General features: G+C 38.3%; 3 protein-coding genes and 1 long non-coding RNA gene across 4 annotated transcripts; all 4 read left to right on the top strand.

Annotated features, from left to right (window-relative positions):
* Positions 1-3,267: 3,267 nt before the first annotated feature.
* LOC130727495 (uncharacterized) lies at positions 3,268-5,248 on the top strand. The gene is made up of 3 exons (XM_057578643.1): positions 3,268-4,054; positions 4,254-4,698; positions 4,771-5,248. Exons 1-3 carry the CDS (start codon positions 3,268-3,270, stop codon positions 5,246-5,248), a joined length of 1,710 nt encoding a protein of 569 aa, XP_057434626.1.
* On the top strand, positions 3,741-7,015 carry LOC130727486 (uncharacterized). The gene is made up of 5 exons (XM_057578636.1): positions 3,741-4,054; positions 4,130-4,698; positions 4,771-5,269; positions 5,499-5,743; positions 5,839-7,015. The coding sequence occupies exon 5, from the start codon at positions 5,846-5,848 to the stop codon at positions 7,013-7,015; it is 1,170 nt and encodes a 389-aa protein (XP_057434619.1). The 5' UTR covers positions 3,741-4,054; positions 4,130-4,698; positions 4,771-5,269; positions 5,499-5,743; positions 5,839-5,845.
* An 11,531-nt stretch (positions 7,016-18,546) lies between these two features.
* Positions 18,547-20,527, top strand: LOC130731617 (uncharacterized). Its single transcript, XR_009016763.1, has 3 exons — positions 18,547-18,932; positions 19,099-19,168; positions 20,221-20,527. It is a non-coding gene; the product is annotated as an uncharacterized LOC130731617 (long non-coding RNA).
* Positions 20,528-21,916: 1,389 nt separating this feature from the next.
* Positions 21,917-22,496, top strand: LOC130733714 (receptor-like protein 7). Its single transcript, XM_057585956.1, has one exon. The coding sequence runs from the start codon at positions 21,978-21,980 to the stop codon at positions 22,494-22,496; it is 519 nt and encodes a 172-aa protein (XP_057441939.1). The 5' UTR covers positions 21,917-21,977.
* The last annotated feature ends 28 nt before the right edge of the window (positions 22,497-22,524 follow it).

Here is a 22,524-nt window from a genome sequence, read left to right as displayed (position 1 = left end):
TGTTTCCATGGATTTTGTGTCTGGATTTCCTAGGACACCGAGTCATTGTGATGCTGTTTGGGTGGTTGTAGACAGGTTGACGAAATCTGCCCACTTTATTCCTATAAGGATGGATTATCCCATGGAGAAGTTAGCGAAGTTGTACATTGAGAAGATTGTCAGTTTGCATGGTATTCCGTCTAGTATTGTGTCGGATCGAGATCCGAGGTTTACCTCTAGGTTCTGGGAAGGATTGCAAAGTGCTTTGGGTACGAAGTTGTGTTTGAGTTCTGCTTACCATCCGCAAACAGATGGTCAGACGGAGAGGACAATTCAGTCACTGGAAGATCTTTTGAGAGCTTGTGTGTTGGAACAAGGAGGTGCTTGGGATAGTTTCCTGCCTTTGATTGAGTTTACTTATAACAATAGTTTCCATGCTAGTATTGGGATGGCACCATTTGAAGCTTTGTATGGAAGGAGATGTAGGACACCAATATGTTGGTATGAATCTGGTGAGAGTGTGGTTGTAGGACCGGAGATAGTTCAACAGACCACTGACAAGATCAAGATGATTCGGGAGAAGATGAAGGCTTCTCAGAGTCGTCAGAAAAGTTACCACGATAAGAGGAGGAAAGCACTCGAATTCGAGAAGGGAGACCATGTATTTCTTAGAGTTACTCCGGTAACGGGTGTTGGACGAGCATTGAAGTCGCGTAAGTTGACGCCGCGTTTCATTGGTCCTTATCAGATTTCAGAGAGAGTAGGTGCAGTGGCTTATCGAATCGCCTTGCCACCGTCACTTGCTAATCTCCATGACGTGTTCCATGTGTCGCAGTTGAGGAAATACATTGCAGATCCGTCTCATGTGATCCAAGTAGATGATATGCAAGTAAGAGATAACTTAACCGTGGAGACATCACCTATGCGAATAGAGGATAAAAGATTGAAGCAGCTTCGTGGCAAGGAGATTGCATTGGTGAAGGTTGCTTGGGGAGGACCGGCAGGGGGAAATGTTACTTGGGAGCTTGAGAGTCAGATGAAGGAGTCCTACCCCGAGTTGTTTGGTTAAGGTAATTTTCGAGGGCGAAAATCCTTAAGTGGGGGAGAGTTGTAACACCCCATTTTCTGATTAGTAGAATGTTAATTATTTTATTTTAATTATTATTAGGTTATATATTTATTTGAATAAATATGTGATTTTATTATATAATAAGGTGATAAAGTGATATATGTAGTGAATAAATTATTTAAATTGGATATGAGTGATATATGTGATTATTATTTAAATCTTATGTGATATAGTAAAAGATTTAATTAAAAGGGGTTTTAGGGTTTAGAGTGAGTAATTAGAAGTTAAATAGAAAGAGAAAAGAAAGAAAGAAAAATCAGAATTAGAAGAGTAGAACAGAAAAGGGAGAAAGCGTGAAAGCAAGAAGGAGAGGAGAAAAGAGAAGAAAACCTAGGCTTTGATCTTCAAGAGGTAAGGGTTTGAATTCTTATTTTTTTGGTTTGGCATAATAGTTAGTGATGGTAGAAAGCATGATTCAGGAAGTAGGATTTTCTAAATTGAAATAGATAAGGTGAATTAGCAGACGATATATGATGAAGTAATGAAATACGAGAGTGAGTAAAGCTTGAAGGGATGAATATGGCAGAGAAGTAGAGCAGATTAGTATTTATATTGCTGAGCGTGTTTGCGAAACGAGTGAAAGGAAGGTGCAAAGGAAGGTCAAGAATTGCGTTGCGGTGGACAATTGTAGTTGAAAGAAACATTAAGATATTTGCCAATTGACTGTCATGTGATGTGCGTTACTTATCATGCCCATGAGTCAATCCAACATCTTTATTATGTAAGGAATATGAGGATCCAACTTGAATAAACAATCCAATATATTGATAGAAACCAAAGATCAAACCATATGTCAACGTTGAATGCAATACAGCAATACCAAGTTGCATTCAAATTGCAAAAATTTACAAACTAGGAGGCATTCAACAGTCAACACGTTACTCAATTGAAATTTGTTGCTGGTATGTAGCAGATTGCATAGGCAATTTTCTTGTTGTTACATTTGTGTGTCGTGGGAATTTAGCAAAGTATATTGACCATAGGATCCAAAATAGATAGGTTTGATTTTTAGATGATTTGTCGCATGGTGGGAAGGATGGGGTGCGCGTAGCGCGCGAGGGATGAAGGTGGCGAGAGAGGAAGAGGGTGTTTGGGGAGAATTAAGAAAAAAAAAATTAATTTTTGTATAATAGTTGCAGAATCTGTTATATATGCATTATATTTGATTTTTATCTGTTTAATAATTCTTATATGGTGCTGCTTTTATTAAATTGATGTTATGAGTTCAGTTGATATATTTTGTGAAATTGGAGTTGATTTCAATTGTTGAGGTGGTGATGAATATGCTAAAATAATTAAGACTTTGAGATGGTCTGAATATGCATATGTTAGTTGAGTTTTGTACAATACACTGCATAGTTGTCAAGAGGCAATGTTTGCTAGTTCTCGTGGAGGCTAGTGACTTGTCCCAAAACTGGAGTGGTTTTGAAGCCTAGAGCGAGGGCTTATTGGTGGTTATCTGTCTGGAGTGGACGCGGTGATACCGCTAAGGATAACAACTTTGGTACCAAAGACATTTGCACGGAGTCACACTTGAGTCATATAAGTTATTGTAGGGAGTTATTGATGTCAATTAAAGTTAACTGCAATACCTTTGGAGAATTTTGTTCTTGTGGTAATTGACAATATTTATATTTGCTTTATCTGAGCTATGATTATGGAGTATTGACATACTTTGAAAATTAATTGATTATATTAAATTTTATGATATATCTTCTTAATTATGTATGAGAAATTTATGGATAATTTTTATAAGCTTTCGCATTACTTATTATTATGCTTATCCATATGATATGAGTTCTCACCCTTCTGTTGGAATGATGTTCTATGCGACATCGCTCAGGTACGGAGAACAGTGGAGCTTCTCGTGAGGGTTAGTCAGAGGAGCTAGTCTTTTAGATATGCTTTTAGTGATGGGAGTCATGCTCTATTATGTAACACCGGGGAAACGCTTAGTTTGAACCTTGATATTAAGAGTTATTTTGTGAACTCTCTTTATTTATTTTTGGAGTATGTTTTAGTTTGGAGTTGAAAAATAAATCCGCTGTGCTATGCATATGACGTTATGACACTAAGTTTGGAAATTTATATATTTATTATGAGCATGACAGGTGTTTTGATTTATGGCTTTGGAGAATAAGTGTGACACCCTCTGTGTTATGCATTTTACTCTGATTTATGCCTTAATAATTACGCGGGGTTTAGAGGGTGTTACAGAGGTTGCGGCTTTGATTGTCGGGGACATTGGGAAGACTGATTTTGGCAGAGATGTTGTTGTTAAAATGAATGATGGCGGTCTTTCAAATATTCATGAAACTCATACTGCTTTCATACCATTGCAGTACCCTATTCTGTTTCCATATGGAGAAGATGGATTTCGTGAGGATATCCCTATCAGTGAGATGTTCAGAAACATGGGAAGTTACAAAAGATGGAGAGTTTCTCTGAGGCAATTTATTTCCTTTCGACTTCAAGAGAGATATAATGAATATGGGAATATTGTCTATGCTAAAAGGTTGTTTCAACAATTTGTTGTTGACGCTTATACAATGATAGAAGCAAACAGACTTTCTTATATTAGAAGAAATCAAAATGTCATTAGAGCAGATTATCTAAATGGGGTTGCAGAGGCCATAGAAAAAGGGGAAACTTACCCAACATCAGTTGGAAAACGAATAATTTGGCCTCCTTCTTTCACCGATGGTCGTCGATACAAGTTTAACAATTGTCAAGATGCCATGTCTATTTGCAAGAAATTTGGCTACCCATATCTTTTTATCACAACAACATGTAATTCCCAATGGGGAGGGATTCAAAGATTTGTTCGTGCTAGAAATCTTAAACCAGAGGATAGACCAGACATATGTGTTCGAGTTTTCAAAATGAAACTTGATCACTTAATGTCTGTTCTAAGAAAAGGCAAGATTTTTGGTGCTGTTGATGCAGGTATATTTTATACCCCAATATCAATTCTGTAGTTTTTTTCTTTGATATCTAATGATTCCTTAATCTAAATTGTAGGTATGTACACTGTTGAATTCCAAAAGCGTGGATTGCCTCACGCTCACATTCTGCTTTGGTTGAAACCCGTTGAAACCCCAATATAAATTGAATTCATGTGAAGATATTGACAAATTTATTTCAGCTGAACTTCCTGACCCGCAGTTGTATCCTAAACTTTATAAGGCAGTTTCATCTTATATGATTCATGGCCCATGTGGTGTTATTGATCCAAAGTCAGTTTGCATGGTTGAAGGCAAGTGCTCTAAACATTTTCCCAAGAAATACCAAAACTGTACTTCTATTGATGATGATGGATTTCCTATTTATAAGAGAAGGAAGACAAGGATTTCTACAGTGAAAAAAGGAGTACCTCTTGACAATGGATTTGTCGTTCCATATAATCCCCAACTTTTGATGAGCTATCAAGGACATATAAATGTAGTGTATTGCAATAAATCCAATGCAATCAAGTATCTTTTTAAATATATCAACAAAGGAAATGATAGAGTGAATGTTCAAATTTCCAAAGACAATGGAGATTCAACCCAGCAAAATCAAGATGAAATTAAACAATTCTATGATTGCAGGTTTGAATTTACATTACTTAGTTTTATATTTTTCTCTTATCTACATGTTCTTTTAACTTAATTCTATTGTAGGTATCTTACTCCATGTGAGGCAGCATGGAGGACCTTTAAATTTGATATTCATGATAGATGGCCACCTGTAAAGCGCTTATCATTTCATCTTCCTGGAGAACAATGCATTTTATTCAATGACAATGAAGACTTGGAAGATGTAGTTGACACATGTTCAAGAAAGGATACTATGTTCTTAGCATGGATGAAAGCTAATAAGCAATTCCCTGAGGGTAGACATTTGACTTATGCAGAATACCCTTCTATGTTTGTTTATAACAAAAGCAAGCAATATTGGTCCAGGAGAAAGAAAGGGTTCTCCCTTGGTCGCCTACAATATATAGCTCCAGGCATGGGAGAAGTGTATTACATGAGGGTATTATTAACAAAGCAAAGAGGCTGTGATAGTTTTGAAAGCTTGCGAACTGTCAAGGGTGTTATTTATCCAACATTTCAGGATGCTTGCGATGCCATGGGTCTAATGGAAGATGAGAGATAGTATATTGATGGATTTGCTCATGTAAGTGAATTTGGTTCAGGCATCTATATGAGAGGTTTATTTGTTACATTGCTATCTACAAACCAAATGAACAAGCCAAGAGAAGTATGGGATAAAACATGGAGATTTTTAAGCGATGGTATTTTATACCACAGGAGAAAGTCTCTTAATATGCCAGAAATTTTTTATGAATTACTGAACTTATTAATTGCTGTCAAGGATCTACTCTAATCTAATTATAAATTTGCAGATCTCCAAATCATTGATTCCGATTTGATGAATTTATGCCTAATAGAAATAGAGAAGCTCTTGCAATCGAATGGAAGGTCCCTTAAAGAATGGCCAAGCTTGCCTTATCCCAATTTTTCAGAAACATTCAGATTTGAAAACCAATTTGTTGCAGATGAACTTAATTATGATAAGGATGAAATGGAGAAAACGCATGAACAATTTGTTAGTTGTCTAACTTCTGAACAGAAGGAAGCTTACACGAAGGTACATTTTAGCCTATCTATAAAAGTGATTCTAAGTCTGTATGTTTTTTATTTTTCGCTGTATTTAGATTTCAAATTTATTTCCTTTCTTCACAGATTTTGAATGTTGTGGAGTCAAACAATGGGGGGTTTTTTTTTCTTATATGGATTTGGGGGATCTGGTAAGACGTTTGTGTGGAATACACTTTCTGCTGCCATGCGATCTAAAGGGAAAATTGTCCTGAATGTTGCTTCTAGCGGGATTGCTTCATTATTATTGCCTGGTGGAAGAACAGCTCACTCAAGGTTTTCTATCCCTATTTCAATCCATGAATTATCAACCTGTAATGTTCGGCAAGGTTCTCAAAAAGCTGATTTACTTCAAAAAGCAAGCCTTATAATTTGGGATGAAGCTCCAATGATGAACAAGCACTGTTTTGAAGCTCTAGACAGAACTTTAAATGACATTATGAAAAATGAAGCAACTTTTGGCCATCCAAAATCATTTGGAGGGAAAGTTGTAGTTTTAGGGGGAGACTTCCGGCAAATTCTTCCGGTAATCTCGAAAGGTAGTAGATTTGATATTGTTTCATCTGCGGTTAATTCATCTTACCTATGGGAGCATTGCAAAGTATTGAAGCTAACAATCAACATGAGGTTACAACAAGCTGCATCTTCATCTTCTGCAAGTGAAATCAAGGAATTTGCAGATTGGATTCTTCAAGTAGGGGATGGAACAGTGAAAACAATTGATGATGATGATTCAATTATTGAGATTCCCCCTGATCTCTTGGTGAAAGATTGTGATAATCCTTTACTTGAATTGGTTAACTTTGCATACCCCAATATTGTTGCTAATTTGGAAAACTCAAAATATTTTCAACAAAGAGCACTACTTGCACCTACTCTAGAAAGTGTAGAAGAGGTCAACAACTATATGCTATCTATGATTCCTGGAGAGGAGACTGAATATTTGAGTTATGATACTCCATGTAGATCAGATGAAGATTCATATATAGATGCAGAATGGTTCACTTCTGAATTTTTGAATGATGTTAAATGCTCTGGTATTCCGAACCATCGAATTATACTCAAAGTTGGGGTCCCTATTATGCTCATCCGTAATCTAGATCAGGCTTCTGGTTTGTGTAATGGCACTAGATTGATGGTTACAGATTTGACTCGTTATATAATTGTAGCTACCGCACTATCAGGACTAAAATCAGGAAAACATATTTATATTCCTAGAATGAGCTTGACTCCTTCCGACACTGGCCTCCCTTTTAAATTCTAACGATGACAATTCTCAATAACTGTTTGTTTTGCCATGACTATCAATAAGAGTCAAGGACAATCTTTGTCGCATGTTGGATTATATCTTCCACGGCCGGTGTTCACGCATGGTCAATTATATGTAGCAGTATCAAGAGTTAAATCCAAAAAAGGGTTGAAGATTCTCATTGTTGATGACAAAGGAGTAGTTTCAAATAGCACTCAAAATGTGGTCAATGAAGAAGTATTCCAAAACATATGATTGATTAGATATAAACTATTTACCCTTGAAAATTATGAATTCTTTTCAAATGTTTTCATTATGCTTGAAAGTTATAAATAAAGTCCTTAAAAGACGTTGAATAAGAAAAATAGAAAATCATTACTAACTCATTCTCCTACTTTTGCAGGTCCCTTGGAGTTCAATTATAGAAAGGAAGAGATGGCAGTCCAAGGATGCATTAACTAATAGTGATATCTATGTATTTTTTGTGCCTTTATTGAATTTAGAAGAGATTCTATTCAAAAGATATTCAATTTGAGTTCAAATTATTCGTAAGTTTAATGAAATTCGTATTCATATTTGGACTTCAATGGATTGTTGTCTTTTTAATTTGTTAATGTACAAAGTTCATAATCTTTTTCGCCGTGCAGCGCACGGGTAAAAGCACTAGTACCCTCTTAAATATGTTAACGCGTTTGGAATACTTTTGTCAACTAATACCTAGTGGGGTTATTAGATGATCAGCTCGATCCCACGCAGCACGCTACATAATATATTGGCTTAAATAAGTTTTCATATAGTCAGATTAGTTTTCATCCTCTATACATATAGTACTTTTCTTTATATAATATATATTACTTTTATGTACTCAACTTTGATGGTACAAAATATATAATTAACTCTAGTTTCAATCTCTGTGTCATTTTTAACCGGTGATGTGTGGCTATCAAATGATCATTTCACCGTTTTCACATTCATAAATCATAAGAATATTATGTGAGATATTTACCTGTTTTCATATCAATTACTCCTGCATGGAAATTCAAAGAAAATCTTCTTTGAAATAATAACTGAATTATTTGGTTGCAACAAATATAGAATGAATTACTGCTATAGAAACGGTACAATTGAAACAATAAATGTGGGTAGCATATTCCTTTTCCACATATAATTACCCAAGTAGTGCACATTTTTTCAATTTTACTAAGTTGTGTGGGAAATGTGCTAAGAGAAATGAATGAATTTGCAGGGTGAAAGACCAGGGTTCAAACCTGGCGCGCGCAGAATGCTTTTTGTATGAAGAACATTTAGTCCAACCTTCATTGTTTGGCTTTGAACATTGATGCCATGGCTAGAGATTTGAGTCGGTGTTATCTTTCTACCCCAAGCGGTGTTCCTTCTCCTCCTAGGTTGTTCTAGTGGCTTCGTCGAACTGCTAAGAGTCTTGTGATTAATGTGGATGGGAGTGTGAGGGACAACCCAAGGAGGGGGGGTTTTGGGGGTTGTTTTCGCAGCAATTTTGGTCAATGGTCAGGTGGTTTTTATGGCTTCTTGGATGATATAAATATTCTGCATCTTGAGCTGCTTGCTGTTTATCATGGTTTGAGATTGGCATGGCAGCGTGGGGCTCGTAGTGTGGAGTGTCAGTCAGATTCTCTTGATGCGGTTACTCTTGTACATGTGAATTCGGTTCCCTTCACGTCTCATTTGTATGCTTCCCTTGTTTGAGATATCAAGGATTTATTGGTTGGTGTGCGGATTTCCTCGCAAAGTTTGGTGCTCAGCAAGATAGCGAGCTCATGGCCTTAGATCACTCTCTGGAAGGGATGAGTTTTTTTGTTGGTTACTGATGTTATGGGAGTCTCCTATGTGAGACCTTAGTTTTTTTTTTTTCAAGCACCGTAAAAAAAAAGGTAGTTGTAAAGTCAACATTAAAGGTCCAATTAGAGGCTTAGAGCCATAAAACTTTCCAACAATATTGTAGTGTTTTATTGGGGCCATGCATTAAAGGTTCAATTATTTTTATTTTTGTGTCACCATTGACTTAAGTCTCCCCATAAGAAGAAGCAGAATATATGGTAGAGGTGCTTGCTAGGATACCTCAACACTTAGTTGGGGTATGATACAAGATGTGACATGGACCAATAACATTTAAGTGAGTGTATCTTGTTTTTACCATATATGTTTTAAAATGAATAAAAAATTCAAATACACTATCAGATGTCGGTTTCCTATTGGTACACGTCAAATCGCGTCAGTCATGTACCATACAATGAGGGTATGGTAGAATTCACCATTTATTTAAGTTTCATCATTATTATTTCTCTTTTCAGTCTTAACCTCTACTTGCGAGCTATTTTTAGCATATCCATCTTCTACAATGAAAATTAAGCCAGCCCTATTAGTTATGGTGATGCCATTATACTGGCTTATGGCCTTGTAATCACGTAATTGTGATTAGCCTTTGTCTTGGTGATCACAAGTCTTTACTACTTCAACCCAAGATCACTCCCCCACGCAAGAATCTTTTAGGCTTGAAGCGCAAACAATGCACAAGCTCATCTATCATGTATTTTTTAATTCAACTTTTTACTAGAAGAATTGGGGGTGACCCTCTGGACTACTTGGTCATAGAGGTTATGATATCATGTCAAAGTAACCGATTATCTAAAAAACTTAATTGGTTACTTCGACATAGTATCATAGTGAAACGCACCGTTTCAATAGAAAAAAAAATAGCAATCAGATAATATAAAAGAATTGGGACCGACCTACCCCACTCCACTTTCCTTTCTCCTTTCCTTTTTCCATTTTATTTGTCCTTCGACAGCATCACTTCTTCCCCTTTCTCTCCATCATTTTTATTTCCCAATCTTTACTCAAATCAACATCAAAACTATTCACTCAAAAAGCTCCAAAATTCCCACCGTATAATACTCCAATTGAAGAATAAAAGAAGCTGAATCTTTCAAGTGGGTGTATGCTCTTGGTTAGTGTTTTGGGTGTTAGGGATTTTGCTCTAAGAGAGGAGAAGATTACCCACCCCATAAAGAGTATTCACTTGAGCTCAAAGAGGTATATTCACAACCCAAAAAAATTATAAAGAATGGTATTCTAGTCTATGTTAATTTTGGGTAAATTAATTTTAGGGATTTGAGCTCACAATTAGGGATTTCATGGTTGCTTTTGGATAATAGATAGCTAAATTAAGTTCCTAAGGAGTTGAAATTTGTTGTTGATGTTCAGACTTGCCGACCACGAACTCATCCGGACATCTTGAAGTTGTTGGGAGCTCTTCTCTCGATCCTTCATAGTTGTGAGTGGTTTATGACCATTGTAGCATATTTTTAATTACTCTATGTTTATGGTTTTGACTATTTTATTATAACTTGAAGTATCTATTTATTTAGAATTGGGGGAAACATCCTTTCATTCGCAATACTATCTTTTATTGAGTATTTAAGGATAGGCAATCAAAAATGAATAATGAATTTGAGAATGATTTTAGTTTGTTTTAAGCTATGAAGTTACAAACTTTATGTATTGAATCATGTTGAACTGAGAATTACATCTTGATGAGCTTTGATAATCATTGAGAACATTCATATTTGAAACTTTGATATGAGATTGCTTATGGTTTTGAAAAGATGGTTGTGGGAATATACATGTTAGAACCCCGTAGCCGTTAACGGAGGTAACGGCCTAGGTGCACCTAGTTATTTGATTCCGGGTGGAGAGGGCTATCCGTTAGATGGAGCCGACAGTGCACGGAAAGGGCTATCAACGAGATGTAGCTTCCCCCGATGAGATTGATGAGATATGACATGATTCCGGGTGGAGAGGGCTATCTGTTAGATGGAGCCGCCTCTTGGATACGATAATCCTTAAGAGGAAAGGGCTATCAACGAGATGTAGCTTCCCCCGATGACACGATGTGACTTGAGAAAGGAAAGGGCTATCCGTTAGATGGAGCCGCCCCTAGGGGAAAGGCCACCCCGTAGGAGGAAAGGGCTATCAACGAGATGGAGCCGCCTTATGATTATGGTTCTCAAATGTGTGTTCCCTATTGTATTTGGATTATCGGATTTTGAGTGATTTTATAAATTGAAAATGATTTAACCGCATTATGATTCTTTAAGTTTTCTCTATGTCAAAGTGATATTAATTTGAGTTAGTAAAGCATGAAGCTTTTACCATACCATATATGTTTTATGAAAGTGATTTGAGTTACTTGACTTGATCAAATGTCATATTTATCCTGAGTTTTAAAGAGAAAATCGTGCCTATGATGTTCCCCTTCTAGTTCATGGTGGTTTATAGGCCCTCACTAAGTCTTTGTGACTTACCCCCTCCTTATTTCCATTTCAGATTCACAGGTAGCTGAGTAGGAGGTTGCGTCAGTTGCAGCTTGTACAGTTACTTCTTTTTGGTAGGCCTCCTACTGTTGGTGGCCATGTTGATGTCTTTTGTTAATCTTTTTGGTATTCTGCAGCTATAGGGAATATGTGATAGTTATATTTTGTAAAGTGTAAAAGTTCTACGATGTATTTGATGATGTTACTTCTTGGATAATGGATATGTGTAGATTTGGATCTCTGGCTGAATGATATACCTCTTTAGCAGGTCTTGTTATTTTGTAAAAATGTAGAAATACAAAGGAAACTCTGTCCAATTATCGTTTGAACTTCGTAAGCATGTTTCTTTCTTTATAAGAGGTATTGCGGAAACGAATCATGTGAAAGCAGGCTTGCTAGGCTATGGTAATAGCTTATGCGCCGGTTACGGCTTAGGTTTGGGTCGTGACAAAGTTGGTATCAGAGCTTTGGTAGTAGGTCCTAATAGCTGCAGACATGAGGTAGTAATAGAATCTTGCTAGTAAATTGTGAACCGCGGCACAACTTACTTCCAAGATGCTATTAACATCTCATGGTTGTCCTAGAGTCTTTTTCAATGTTGTGATTGAGTCTATTCTTAATTCCTTCAAGATTGAGTATTGTCTTGTATTTGATCAATATTTTGTTCTTAGGTGAGGTTGCCACCCAGGATGAGGATTCCTGCTAGAAGGGGAAATTCTGATGAGTCCGCTACCCAACCCCAAGACCCTCCTCCAAGGGGTCGTGGTCGGCGTCGTGGTCGAGTTAGAGGGAGAGTTGGAGGAAGAGATGCGCCGGCTGGGCGTGGATTGGCTGATGAGGTAGCCAATGATCAGGTTCCTAGGGCAAGGAGGAGCAACCCAGGGGTTGCAGAGCTTGCAGCTACTATGCAAGTGTTTCAGCAATCTGTACAACAACTTGAAGGAGTTTTGGGCGGCCAGCAACAACAAGGGAACCCAACTCCTATAGCTAATGATCCGCAGCAAGGAGTAAGACAAGGACAACAACAACCAGTAGCTACCCTTGGTGAGATTACTGTCTCATTGGCAGACTTCATGAAGCTCAAACCGCCTACTTTTTCTGGGTTACCGAGTGTGGACCCACAGAGGTTCATTGATGCTTTGGAGAGACTATGGAGAGCCTTGGGGTGCTCATCTGTTAGGGCTGTAGACTTGGCGTCATTCCAGTTGGAGGGTATAGCACATGATTGGTATGATACCTTGATTCATTCGAGGCCAGCGGGATCGCCTCCATTAGACTGGGGTTCTTTTTCTCAGCACTTTATGAGTCGTTTCCTTCCAGAGAGTGTCAGAGATGGTTTAGTCCATGAGTTTGAGAGACTGGAGCAGACGGAGGGCATGACTGTATCAGAGTATAGTGCTCGTTTTACTCAGCTCTCTAGACATGTTCCTTATCCCCTCTCAGAGGATATGCGTGTCAAGAGGTTCATCAGAGGCTTGAGGGAGTATTTGTATAGATCTGTGGTTGGGTCTAATTGTTCCACTTTTACAGAGGCTTTGAGTTTAGCACTTCAGATTGAGCAGCGGCAGAAGGAGAAAAACAGTGGTACTCGAGATTCTCGCAAAAAGCAGCGACTAGAGGCGTCACAGAGTAGCCAGCCGAGTCGTGGCAGTGGATATGGTGGACAACCGAGGTCAGTGGTTCCAGGGAGTGTATCTAGTGGCTGATCTTCAGGCTCTGTACAGAGTCATAGATCACGTTCTGGAGGGCCTTCCCGACCTAGTTTTTCTCAGAGGCATGGTGATGTGAGATCTATTCCTTATCCTACTTGCGGAAGGTTTCATTCTGGAGCTTGCTTGGGAGATAGTAGAGCGTGCTATCAGTGTGGCCAAACTGGTCATATTAGGAGGGATTGTCCTTTGACTGTGGCACATCCTTCCTCTAGTCATGCATCAGCACCAGGTGGAGCGGCTTTAGCGTATTCTCATACTCCTACAGCATCTATGAGACCGTCTGGGAGTGCTTCAGGTCGAGGTTCTGGAGTATCTCAGCAGGGTGGTAGAGGTACTAGTGGCAGAGGTCAGGGACAGGCTGGGAGAGGTCAGGCACGAGTGTTTGCTTTGACTCGTCAGGATGCTCAGGCATCCAATGCAGTGGTTACAGGTACACTTTCTGTATGTTCTCAGGATGCTCGTGTTTTATTTGATCCTGGAGCTACACACTCTTTTGTATCAGAGTGGTTTGCTTCTCAAATTGGTAAATGTTCTTGTCCCATGAATGATACATTGGTTGTGGCTACCCCTCTTGGGGAGAATCTTTTAGCTGATTCTATTTATCCTTCTTGTGAGGTATTCGTTGGGGATAGAAAATTGTTAGCAGACTTAATAACTCTAGACATGGTTGACTTTGATGTAATCTTGGGTATGGATTGGTTGGCCTCTCATTATGCTACTGTGGATTGTCGTAACAAAGTGGTGAGGTTTGATATGCCTGGAGAGCCTTCTTTTTCATTCCAGGGTGAACGGTGTTTGACACCGTATAATCTAATTTCAGCATTAGGAGCCTTTCGGTTGCTAAGGAAGGGTTGTCAGGGATACTTAGCTTTGGTAAAAGATACTCAAGCAGTTGAAAAGAAACTTGAAGAAGTCCCGATAGTGTGTGAATTTCCAGATGTATTTCCTGAAGAACTTCCTGGTTTACCACCTGATCGGGAGATAGAATTTTCTATAGATTTGGTTCCTGGCACCCAACCAATATCTATACCTCCTTATTGGATGGCACCAGCGGAGCATAAGGAATTAAGGGAGCAGTTGCAGGATCTTCTTGATAAGGGCTTTATTCGCCCTAGTTCTTCTCCTTGGGGAGCACCTGTCTTGTTTGTGAAGAAGAAAGACGGGACCATTGATAAGTGCTCATTTTACGTATATTTGAATATCATTTTAAGCACTTATTTGACTTGCATGCTTGCATTTTTTATCATTATACTCCCCAAAAGAGTTAACTTAGTACGTATTTAGTTTTAGCATAAATATAATGAAAATATCATTAATTTCATGTTCTAACTTGGAGTTTTGATGTAGGGAAGAAATTCAAGGAAGAGCCAAGTTGGAATTAAGAAAATGAAGATTTGAAGGCTTGATGCTTAGCACAAGGAAATGGTGCTTAGCACCATTCTGGCAAAAAGACCATGGCGCTTAGCGCCAGAAAGTGGCGCTTAGCACCAAAGGCGGTGGAGAAAACCCAAGGGGGAAGTAACAGGGGCGCTTAGCACCAGAAAATGGCGCTTAGCACCATTCTGACGGATCCAACTTTTATTTAAGGGCCAGAACAAGTTTTTATGGGGATCTCTCCCATTCTCTTCGAATTTCTCCCACTTTTGGCACCAAAACAGAGCTAGGGACTTGGGCTTCATGGAGGAGAGGTCCCTGGGTTTAGGATTGATGGATTGAAGCTCCGGAGCATGGCGACGACCGCCGAAGGACCGTGACAACCTCTCGGAGGCGATGGAAAGCTTGGGAAAGCTTCTATCGTCGTGGATCCTTCGCCGTTCTTCTGGGTTTCATCTTTTCTTCCTTATCCCTTGTACTTGTTGTTTCTATTTGTGTATTTAGATTGTATTACTTGACTCTTTGATTGTTCTAAGTTCGTTCATTGATGTAAGTGGAAGTCTTTCATGTATGGTGTTTCTCTTTGTACTTCATGTTTCTAACCAATCAATTGATAATCAAAAGAGTTGCACTAGTTTATAAATAGATCGAGAGGTTGATATGAGTTGGTGTATGCTTAGATCAATGAAAGTAGACACCTATGTCTTAGGTTTTTGCTTTCTTCGCTTCAAGTATTGATTATTTGGGTTAGATTTCTATGGACTAGCATGAGATCGGGAGATAATTGTGGGTCCGGTTTAAGAGAGAAACCACTTAGTGAACTAGTTGTCCTAGAATAAGAATATCTTGGGTAGGAGCAATAGTGGATTTCCACGTGACAGGTGGGGTTCTGAGTTCTAACAGGAGTTTCCGGGGTGACAACGGAGATTTGCAAGCCTATGGTACCTTGTTCTAGGAAAAATTGGTCATTGAGAATGTCTTTGAGAGAGAATTCGAGTTGTATTGTTCCTTTTGGGCTGTCTAGATGGTAAGGGATTACGTCTAGGAATTCCAATTGATAGATTCACCTAGGCTAGGGATAGTTAGGTGGATAACTCTCGGCATCGTAAATGAAATGAACCATTGCAAAAGTGTTTGAGTTGAAAGCAATTAGAGGATTAGGGGAATGCATTCTAAATACGTTTTCTTCTTTGTTATCCCTGTAAACATTCTTTTACTGCTTTCCTTATATTCAAAAACCACAAAAACACTTTATCCAACATCTTCGTATCCGCTCAGATCGATATTTAACTGGTGGAACTAATGTTCACACAATCCCTGAGGACGATAAACCCGTATCTGCTTTGCTATGATTGAATCATAAGGGTTTAGTTCCAAAGCAGTACTAACAAGGAAAAAACCTTTATCAACCATGCGGTTATGTATTGATTACAGACAATTGAATAAGGTGACTATAAAGAATAAATATCCTTTACCTCGCATAGATGATTTGTTTGATCAGTTGCAGGGAGCTCAATGTTTCTCAAAGATTGACTTGCGATCAGGGTATCACCATTTGAAGATTAAGAAGGAAGATGTTCCTAAGACGGCATTTCGGGCACGCTATGGCCATTATGAGTTTTTGGTCATGTCCTTTGGACTCACTAATGCCCCTGCTGCTTTTATGGACTTGATGAACCGAGTCTTTAAACCCTTCTTGGATCACTTTGTGATTGTGTTTATTGATGATATCCTTGTGTATTCTAAGGGTAAAGAAGAGCATGAAGAACATCTAAGGTTGGTTTTGCAGACTTTGAGGGAGAAGCAGTTGTTTGCCAAATTCTCTAAATGTGAATTTTGGCTTGATACTCTTGCCTTCTTGGGGCATGTTATATCCAAGGATGGTATAAGTGTTGATCCTAGCAAAGTGGAAGCAGTGCAAAATTGGCCTAGACTCACGACAGTGAAGGAGATTCGGAGTTTTCTTGGTTTGGCAGGGTACTACCGTCGCTTTGTGAAGGACTTCTCAAAGCTTGCCTCCCCTTTGACCAAACTAACTCAAAAGAAAGTTGAATTTCAATGGTCTAACGCTTGTGAGGAAAGTTTTCAAAAGTTGAAAGAATGTCTGACTTCAGCACCCGTCTTGGCTTTACCCTCAGGTGGTGGAGGCTATGCAGTTTATTGTGATGCTTCTAGAGGGGGCCTTGGTTGTGTGCTTATGCAGCATGGCAAAGTCATTGCTTATGCTTCTAGGCAACTCAAAAGGCACGAGCAGAATTATCCCACACATGATTTAGAGATGGCTGCAGTAGTTTTTGCTCTTAAAATCTGGAGGCATTATCTTTATGGTGAGACTTGTGAAATTTTTACTGATCACAAGAGTCTTAAATATATTTTTCAGCAGCGAGACTTGAATTTGAGGCAAAGAAGGTGGATGGAACTTCTAAAGGATTATGACTGCACCATCTTGTATCATCCTGGCAAGGCAAATGTGGTTGCTGATGCTCTAAGTAGAAAATTTATAGGTAGTCTTGCTCACTTAGCGGAGGTTAAGAGACCCATTGTTAAAGAATTCCAAGAACTTGTTGACAGTGGAGTTCAATTTGAACTTGCACATTCTAACTCATTGTTGGCTAATGTGCAAATTCGTTCTACCTTTGTTGATGATGTTAAACAGGCTCAATGTCAAGACCCATATATGGTGAAGATGGTGGAAGATGTTCAAAATGGCAAAGTTTCACAGTTTTCAGTAGATTCTGATGGTGTCTTGCGCCTTGGATGCCGGTTGTGTGTGCCTAATGTAGAAGGCCTAAGGAGGAAAATTTTAGAAGAAGCTCATCATTCTTCTTACACTATCCATCCTGGTTCTACTAAAATGTATCAAGATCTAAAGGAGTTTTATTGGTGGGAAGGGATGAAGAAAGATGTAGCAGGTTTTGTTTCTAAGTGTTTAGTGTGTCAGCAGGTGAAAGCTGAGCACCAAAAGCCAGCAGGATTGCTTCAGTCTATTGAGATTCCAGTGTGGAAATGGGAAGGCATTGCTATGGATTTTGTGACCGGTTTGCCTCGAACTTTGAAAGGTTATGACTCTGTGTGGGTGATCATTGATCGATTGACTAAGTCTGCGCACTTCTTGCCAGTGAAGACTACTTATACTGCAACTCAGTATGCTAAGCTTTACTTAGATGAGATTGTCTCTTTGCATGGTGTACCAGTTTCTATTATTTCAGATCGAGGGGCTCAATTTACTGCCCACTTTTGGAAGTCTTTCCAAAATGCTTTAGGGACCCGCTTGAATCTGAGTACAGCTTTCCACCCTCAAACCGATGGCTAGTCTGAGAGAAAAATTCAGATATTGGAGGATATGCTTCGCTCTTGTGCTTTAGATCTTGGGGGAAAATGGGATCAGTATTTACCTTTGATGGAGTTTGCATATAATAATAGCTATCAGTCTAGTATCCAGATGGCACCATTTGAGGCATTATATGGCAGGCGATGCAGATCACCAATAGGTTGGTTTGAAGTTGGCGAAGCCAAACTTGTAGGCCCATAACTTATTCAAGATGCAATTGAGAAAGTTAAGCTAGTTCGTGATCGCTTGGTTACAGCTCAGAGTCGGCAAAAGTCTTATGCTGATAAGAGACGACGCCCTTTGGAGTTTGCAGTTGGAGATCATGTGTTCTTACGTGTGTCTCCAATGAAAGGGGTGTTGCGGTTTGGCAAGAAAGGGAAGTTGAGTCTAAGATTCATAGGACCGTTTGAGATTTTAGAGCGAGTTGGCCCAGTAGCTTATCGGTTGGCACTTCCGCCAGATCTTTCCGGAGTTCATCCAGTTTTTCATGTCTCTATTCTTCGGAAATATCTATATGATCCTTCGCATGTTATCAATCATGAGGATATGCAGCTAGATGAAAACTTATCTTATGAAGAGCACCCGGTAGCTATAATTGATAGACGAGTGAAACATTTGCGCTCTAAGGACGTAGGGTCAGTGAAAGTTCTTTGGCGAGGACTAGCTGGCGAAGAGACGACATGGGAACCCGAAGATATCATACGTGAGAAGTATCCTTCCTTATTTGAGGCTCAAGGTTAGTTAATGTTTAATTTTAAAATTCGAGGGCGAATTTTCTTTAAGGGGGGAAGAATGAAACGCACCGTTTCAATAGAAAAAAAAAATAGCAATCAGATAATATAAAAGAATTGGGACCGACCTACCCCACTCCACTTTCCTTTCTCCTTTCCTTTTTCCATTTTCTTTGTCCTTCGACAACATCACTTCTTCCCCTTTCTCTCCATCATTTTTATTTTCCAATCTTTACTCAAATCAACATCAAAACTATTCACTCAAAAAGCTCCAAAATTCCCACCGTATAATACTCCAATTGAAGAATAAAAGAAGCTGAATCTTTCAAGTGGGTGTATGCTCTTGGTTAGTGTTTTGGGTGTTAGGGATTTTGCTCTAAGAGAGGAGAAGATTACTCACCCCATAAAGAGTATTCACTTGAGCTCAAAGAGGTATATTCACAACCCAAAAAAATTATAAAGAATGGTATTCTAGTCTATGTTAATTTTGGGTAAATTAATTAGGGATTTGAGCTCACAATTAGGGATTTCATGGTTGCTTTTGGATAATAGATAGCTAAATTAAGTTCCTAAGGAGTTGAAATTTGTTGATGTTCAGACTTGCCGACCACTGACTCATCCGGACATCTTGAAGTTGTTGGGAGCTCTTCTCTCGATCCTTCATAGTTGTGAGTGGTTTATGACCATTTTGGCATATTTTTAATTACTCTATGTTTATGGTTTTGACTATTTTATTATAACTTGAAGTATCTATTTATTTAGAATTGGGGGAAACATCCTTTCATTCACAATACTATCTTTTATTGAGTATTTAAGGATAGGCAATCAAAAATGAATAATGAATTTGAGAATGATTTTAGTTTGTTTTAAGCTATGAAGTTACAAACTTTATGTATTGAATCATGTTGAACTGAGAATTACATCTTGATGAGCTTTGATAATCATTGAGAACATTCATATTTGAAACTTTGATATGAGATTGCTTATGGTTTTGAAAAGATGGTTGTGGGAATATACATGTTAGAACCCCGTAGCCGTTAACGGAGGTAACGGCCTAGGTGCACCTAGTTATTTGATTCCGGGTGGAGAGGGCTATCCGTTAGATGGAGCCGCCAGTGCATGGAAAGGGCTATCAACGAGATGTAGCTTCCCCCGATGAGATTGATGAGATATGACATGATTCCGGGTGGAGAGGGCTATCTGTTAGATGGAGCTGCCTCTTGGATACGATAATCCTTAAGAGGAAAGAGCTATCAACGAGATGTAGCTTCCCCCGATGACACGATGTGACTTGAGAAAGGAAAGGGCTATCCGTTAGATGGAGCCGCCCCTAGGGGAAATGTCACCCCGTAGGAGGAAAGGGCTATCAACGAGATGGAGCCGCCTTATGATTATGGTTCTCTCATGTGTGTTCCCTATTGTATTTGGATTATCGGATTTTGAGTGATTTTATAAATTGAAAATGCTTTAACCGCATTATGATTCTTTAAGTTTTCTCTATGTCAAAGTGATATTAATTTGAGTTAGTAAAGCATGAAGCTTTTACCATACCATATATGTTTTATGAAAGTGATTTGAGTTACTTGACTTGATCAAATGTCATATTTATCCTGAGTTTTAAAGAGAAAATCGTGCCTATGATGTTCCCCTTCTAGTTCATGGTGGTTTATAGGCCCTCACTAAGTCTTTGTGACTTACCCCCTCCTTATTTCCATTTCAGATTCACAGGTAGCTGAGTAGGAGGTTGCGTCAGTTGCAGCTTGTACAGTTACTTCTTTTTGGTAGGCCTCCTACGGTTGGTGGCCATGTTGATGTCTTTTGTTAATCTTTTTGGTATTCTGCAGCTGTAGGGAATATGTAATAGTTATATTTTGTAAAGTGTAAAAGTTATACGATGTATTTGATGATGTTACTTCTTGGATAATGGATATGTGTAGATTTGGATCTCTGGCTGAATGATATACCTCTTTAGCAGGTCTTGTTATTTTGTAAAAATGTAGAAATACAAAGGAAACTCTGTCCAATTATCGTTTGAACTTCGTAAGCATGTTTCTTTCTTTATAAGAGGTATTGCGGAAACAAATCATGTGAAAGCAGGCTTGCTAGGCTATGGTAATAGCTTATGCGCCGGTTACGGCTTAGGTTTGGGTCGTGACACATAGCCTATCTTAGATTCATTTGTTGTGAAGACTTTTCATATTTGAGTCACTCGTGGATGTTCATTCCACGCTCTAGTTGTCCAGCCCTAAGCGTAAATAGTTGTGTTAGAAGTCATACATTAACTAGAGATATGGTCAAACTATATTTTATAAATAATAAAGCAACCCTTAACTTCAGCTAGTTTTTGAGTTTAGTTAGACCCTAAATTCTAATAAAAACAGTAGGATGTAACTTAAGAAGTTTTATTAAATATCTACCCCTCCTTTGTATTTGAAAGTCTTAATGGAGATCATGCTTCACTTTTCTTATATATGTACCCCAAAAAAAAATCATGCTTCAAAATGGAGGAGCAATTAATTATACATTTTTATGACTTGCAAAACATAATTGAGGGGCACCATGATTTGATTAAATGGTCATTTTTCAAAGAATTTGGGTTTCTTTAAACTTTTTAAAAAATCATTATTTTAAAAGAAACTGAAATCAGATTATTTAAAAAAAACTACTTTGATCAACTTAATCATAAAATAAATTGGTGCGATATAAGAGAGGAAATTATTTTTTTCCATTAGTGTAATCAGATTCTGATGATCTATAAAATATAATATTTTTGGATACGAAAATCATTTTAATATGAAACAAAGCTGGCGTATACATAGAATGAGGTAATGATATATACACACCTTTTTTTTTATACACTTCATTTCCACCTATTTTTATTTTTATCTTTCTCCCCTTATAATCTATTACATCTTATACTTTCTCACTCTTACTTTTTTCTTTTCTTCCTATCTCTCTCTTTCTCCACTCATTCCACCTCATTTTGAGGTGTGAATAAATAATTATTGCATAGAATGTGTTTGATTTCTCAATCGGAAACAGAAACAGATGAATCAGATTGGCATTTCCATAAACACAGCACTTATCAAAAGCAGTAGTAAAGATCGATCTGCCATGACATGAAGTTTCCTTTCTTTCCTATGCGGGCCACGCCACTCAATCACTCAAGTTTGTCGTGTCCTGATATACAAGGTATGAATCTTATCCACATTCTCTTACTCTATTTTTCTGCCACGAATAATAAAATGTTATGAATTCTATGATATCCTTTTCTGCCACATTACATACGTCAATTGACCTGGTTAACGTACTGTGTGAGCTAACATTAATGGTGAGTAGCTTCTATGAAATTCACCATTGACTCAAGTGAAGTCTCCTCGCAAGAAGAAAGCAGCGTGTATTAAAGGTGAGTGGCTTCTATGCACTACTTCACACAATCTTAATTAACCTCTCTACTTTGCAAACCATCAATCATCTATGATGAAAATTAAGCCGCCAGTCCCATTAGTTTTGGTGATCATGCCCTTATTATACTGGCTTTGCCTTTGTAATCACGTATTTGTGGTTTCTGGTCTTTGTCTTGATGATCAGAAGTCTTTGCTGCTCCAACTTAAGAACAACCTCTCATTCACGTCAGAAAGTAGCCGCAAGCTGAAGTTGTGGGATCCAAGTGATGATGATTGTTGTTCATGGATGGGAGTAACATGTGACAATGAAGGACATGTTACTGGTCTTGATCTCAGTGGAGAATCAATCACCGGTGGATTTGACAATTCAAGCAGTCTTTTCAGTCTCCAACTTCTCATGAATCTGAATTTGGCTGATAATTATTTCAACTGTACCATTCCATCTGGATTCAACAAGTTGAAGAATTTAATTTACCTGAACGTGTCAAATGCTGACTTTTCAGGGCAGGTTCCAACAGACATTTCACAACTCACAAGGTTGGTTGCTCTTGATTTATCTCCTAGTTACTCTTATAATCTGACGATCTAAAGTTTACAAAAGCTTCTTCAAAACCTCA

Source organism: Lotus japonicus, chromosome 1 (assembly GCF_012489685.1).
Source record: "Lotus japonicus ecotype B-129 chromosome 1, LjGifu_v1.2".
NCBI classification, from domain to species: Eukaryota; Viridiplantae; Streptophyta; class Magnoliopsida; order Fabales; family Fabaceae; genus Lotus; species Lotus japonicus.
The sequence above is the reverse complement of the archived record's forward strand: the minus strand, read 5'-3'. Positions and strand labels throughout refer to the sequence as shown.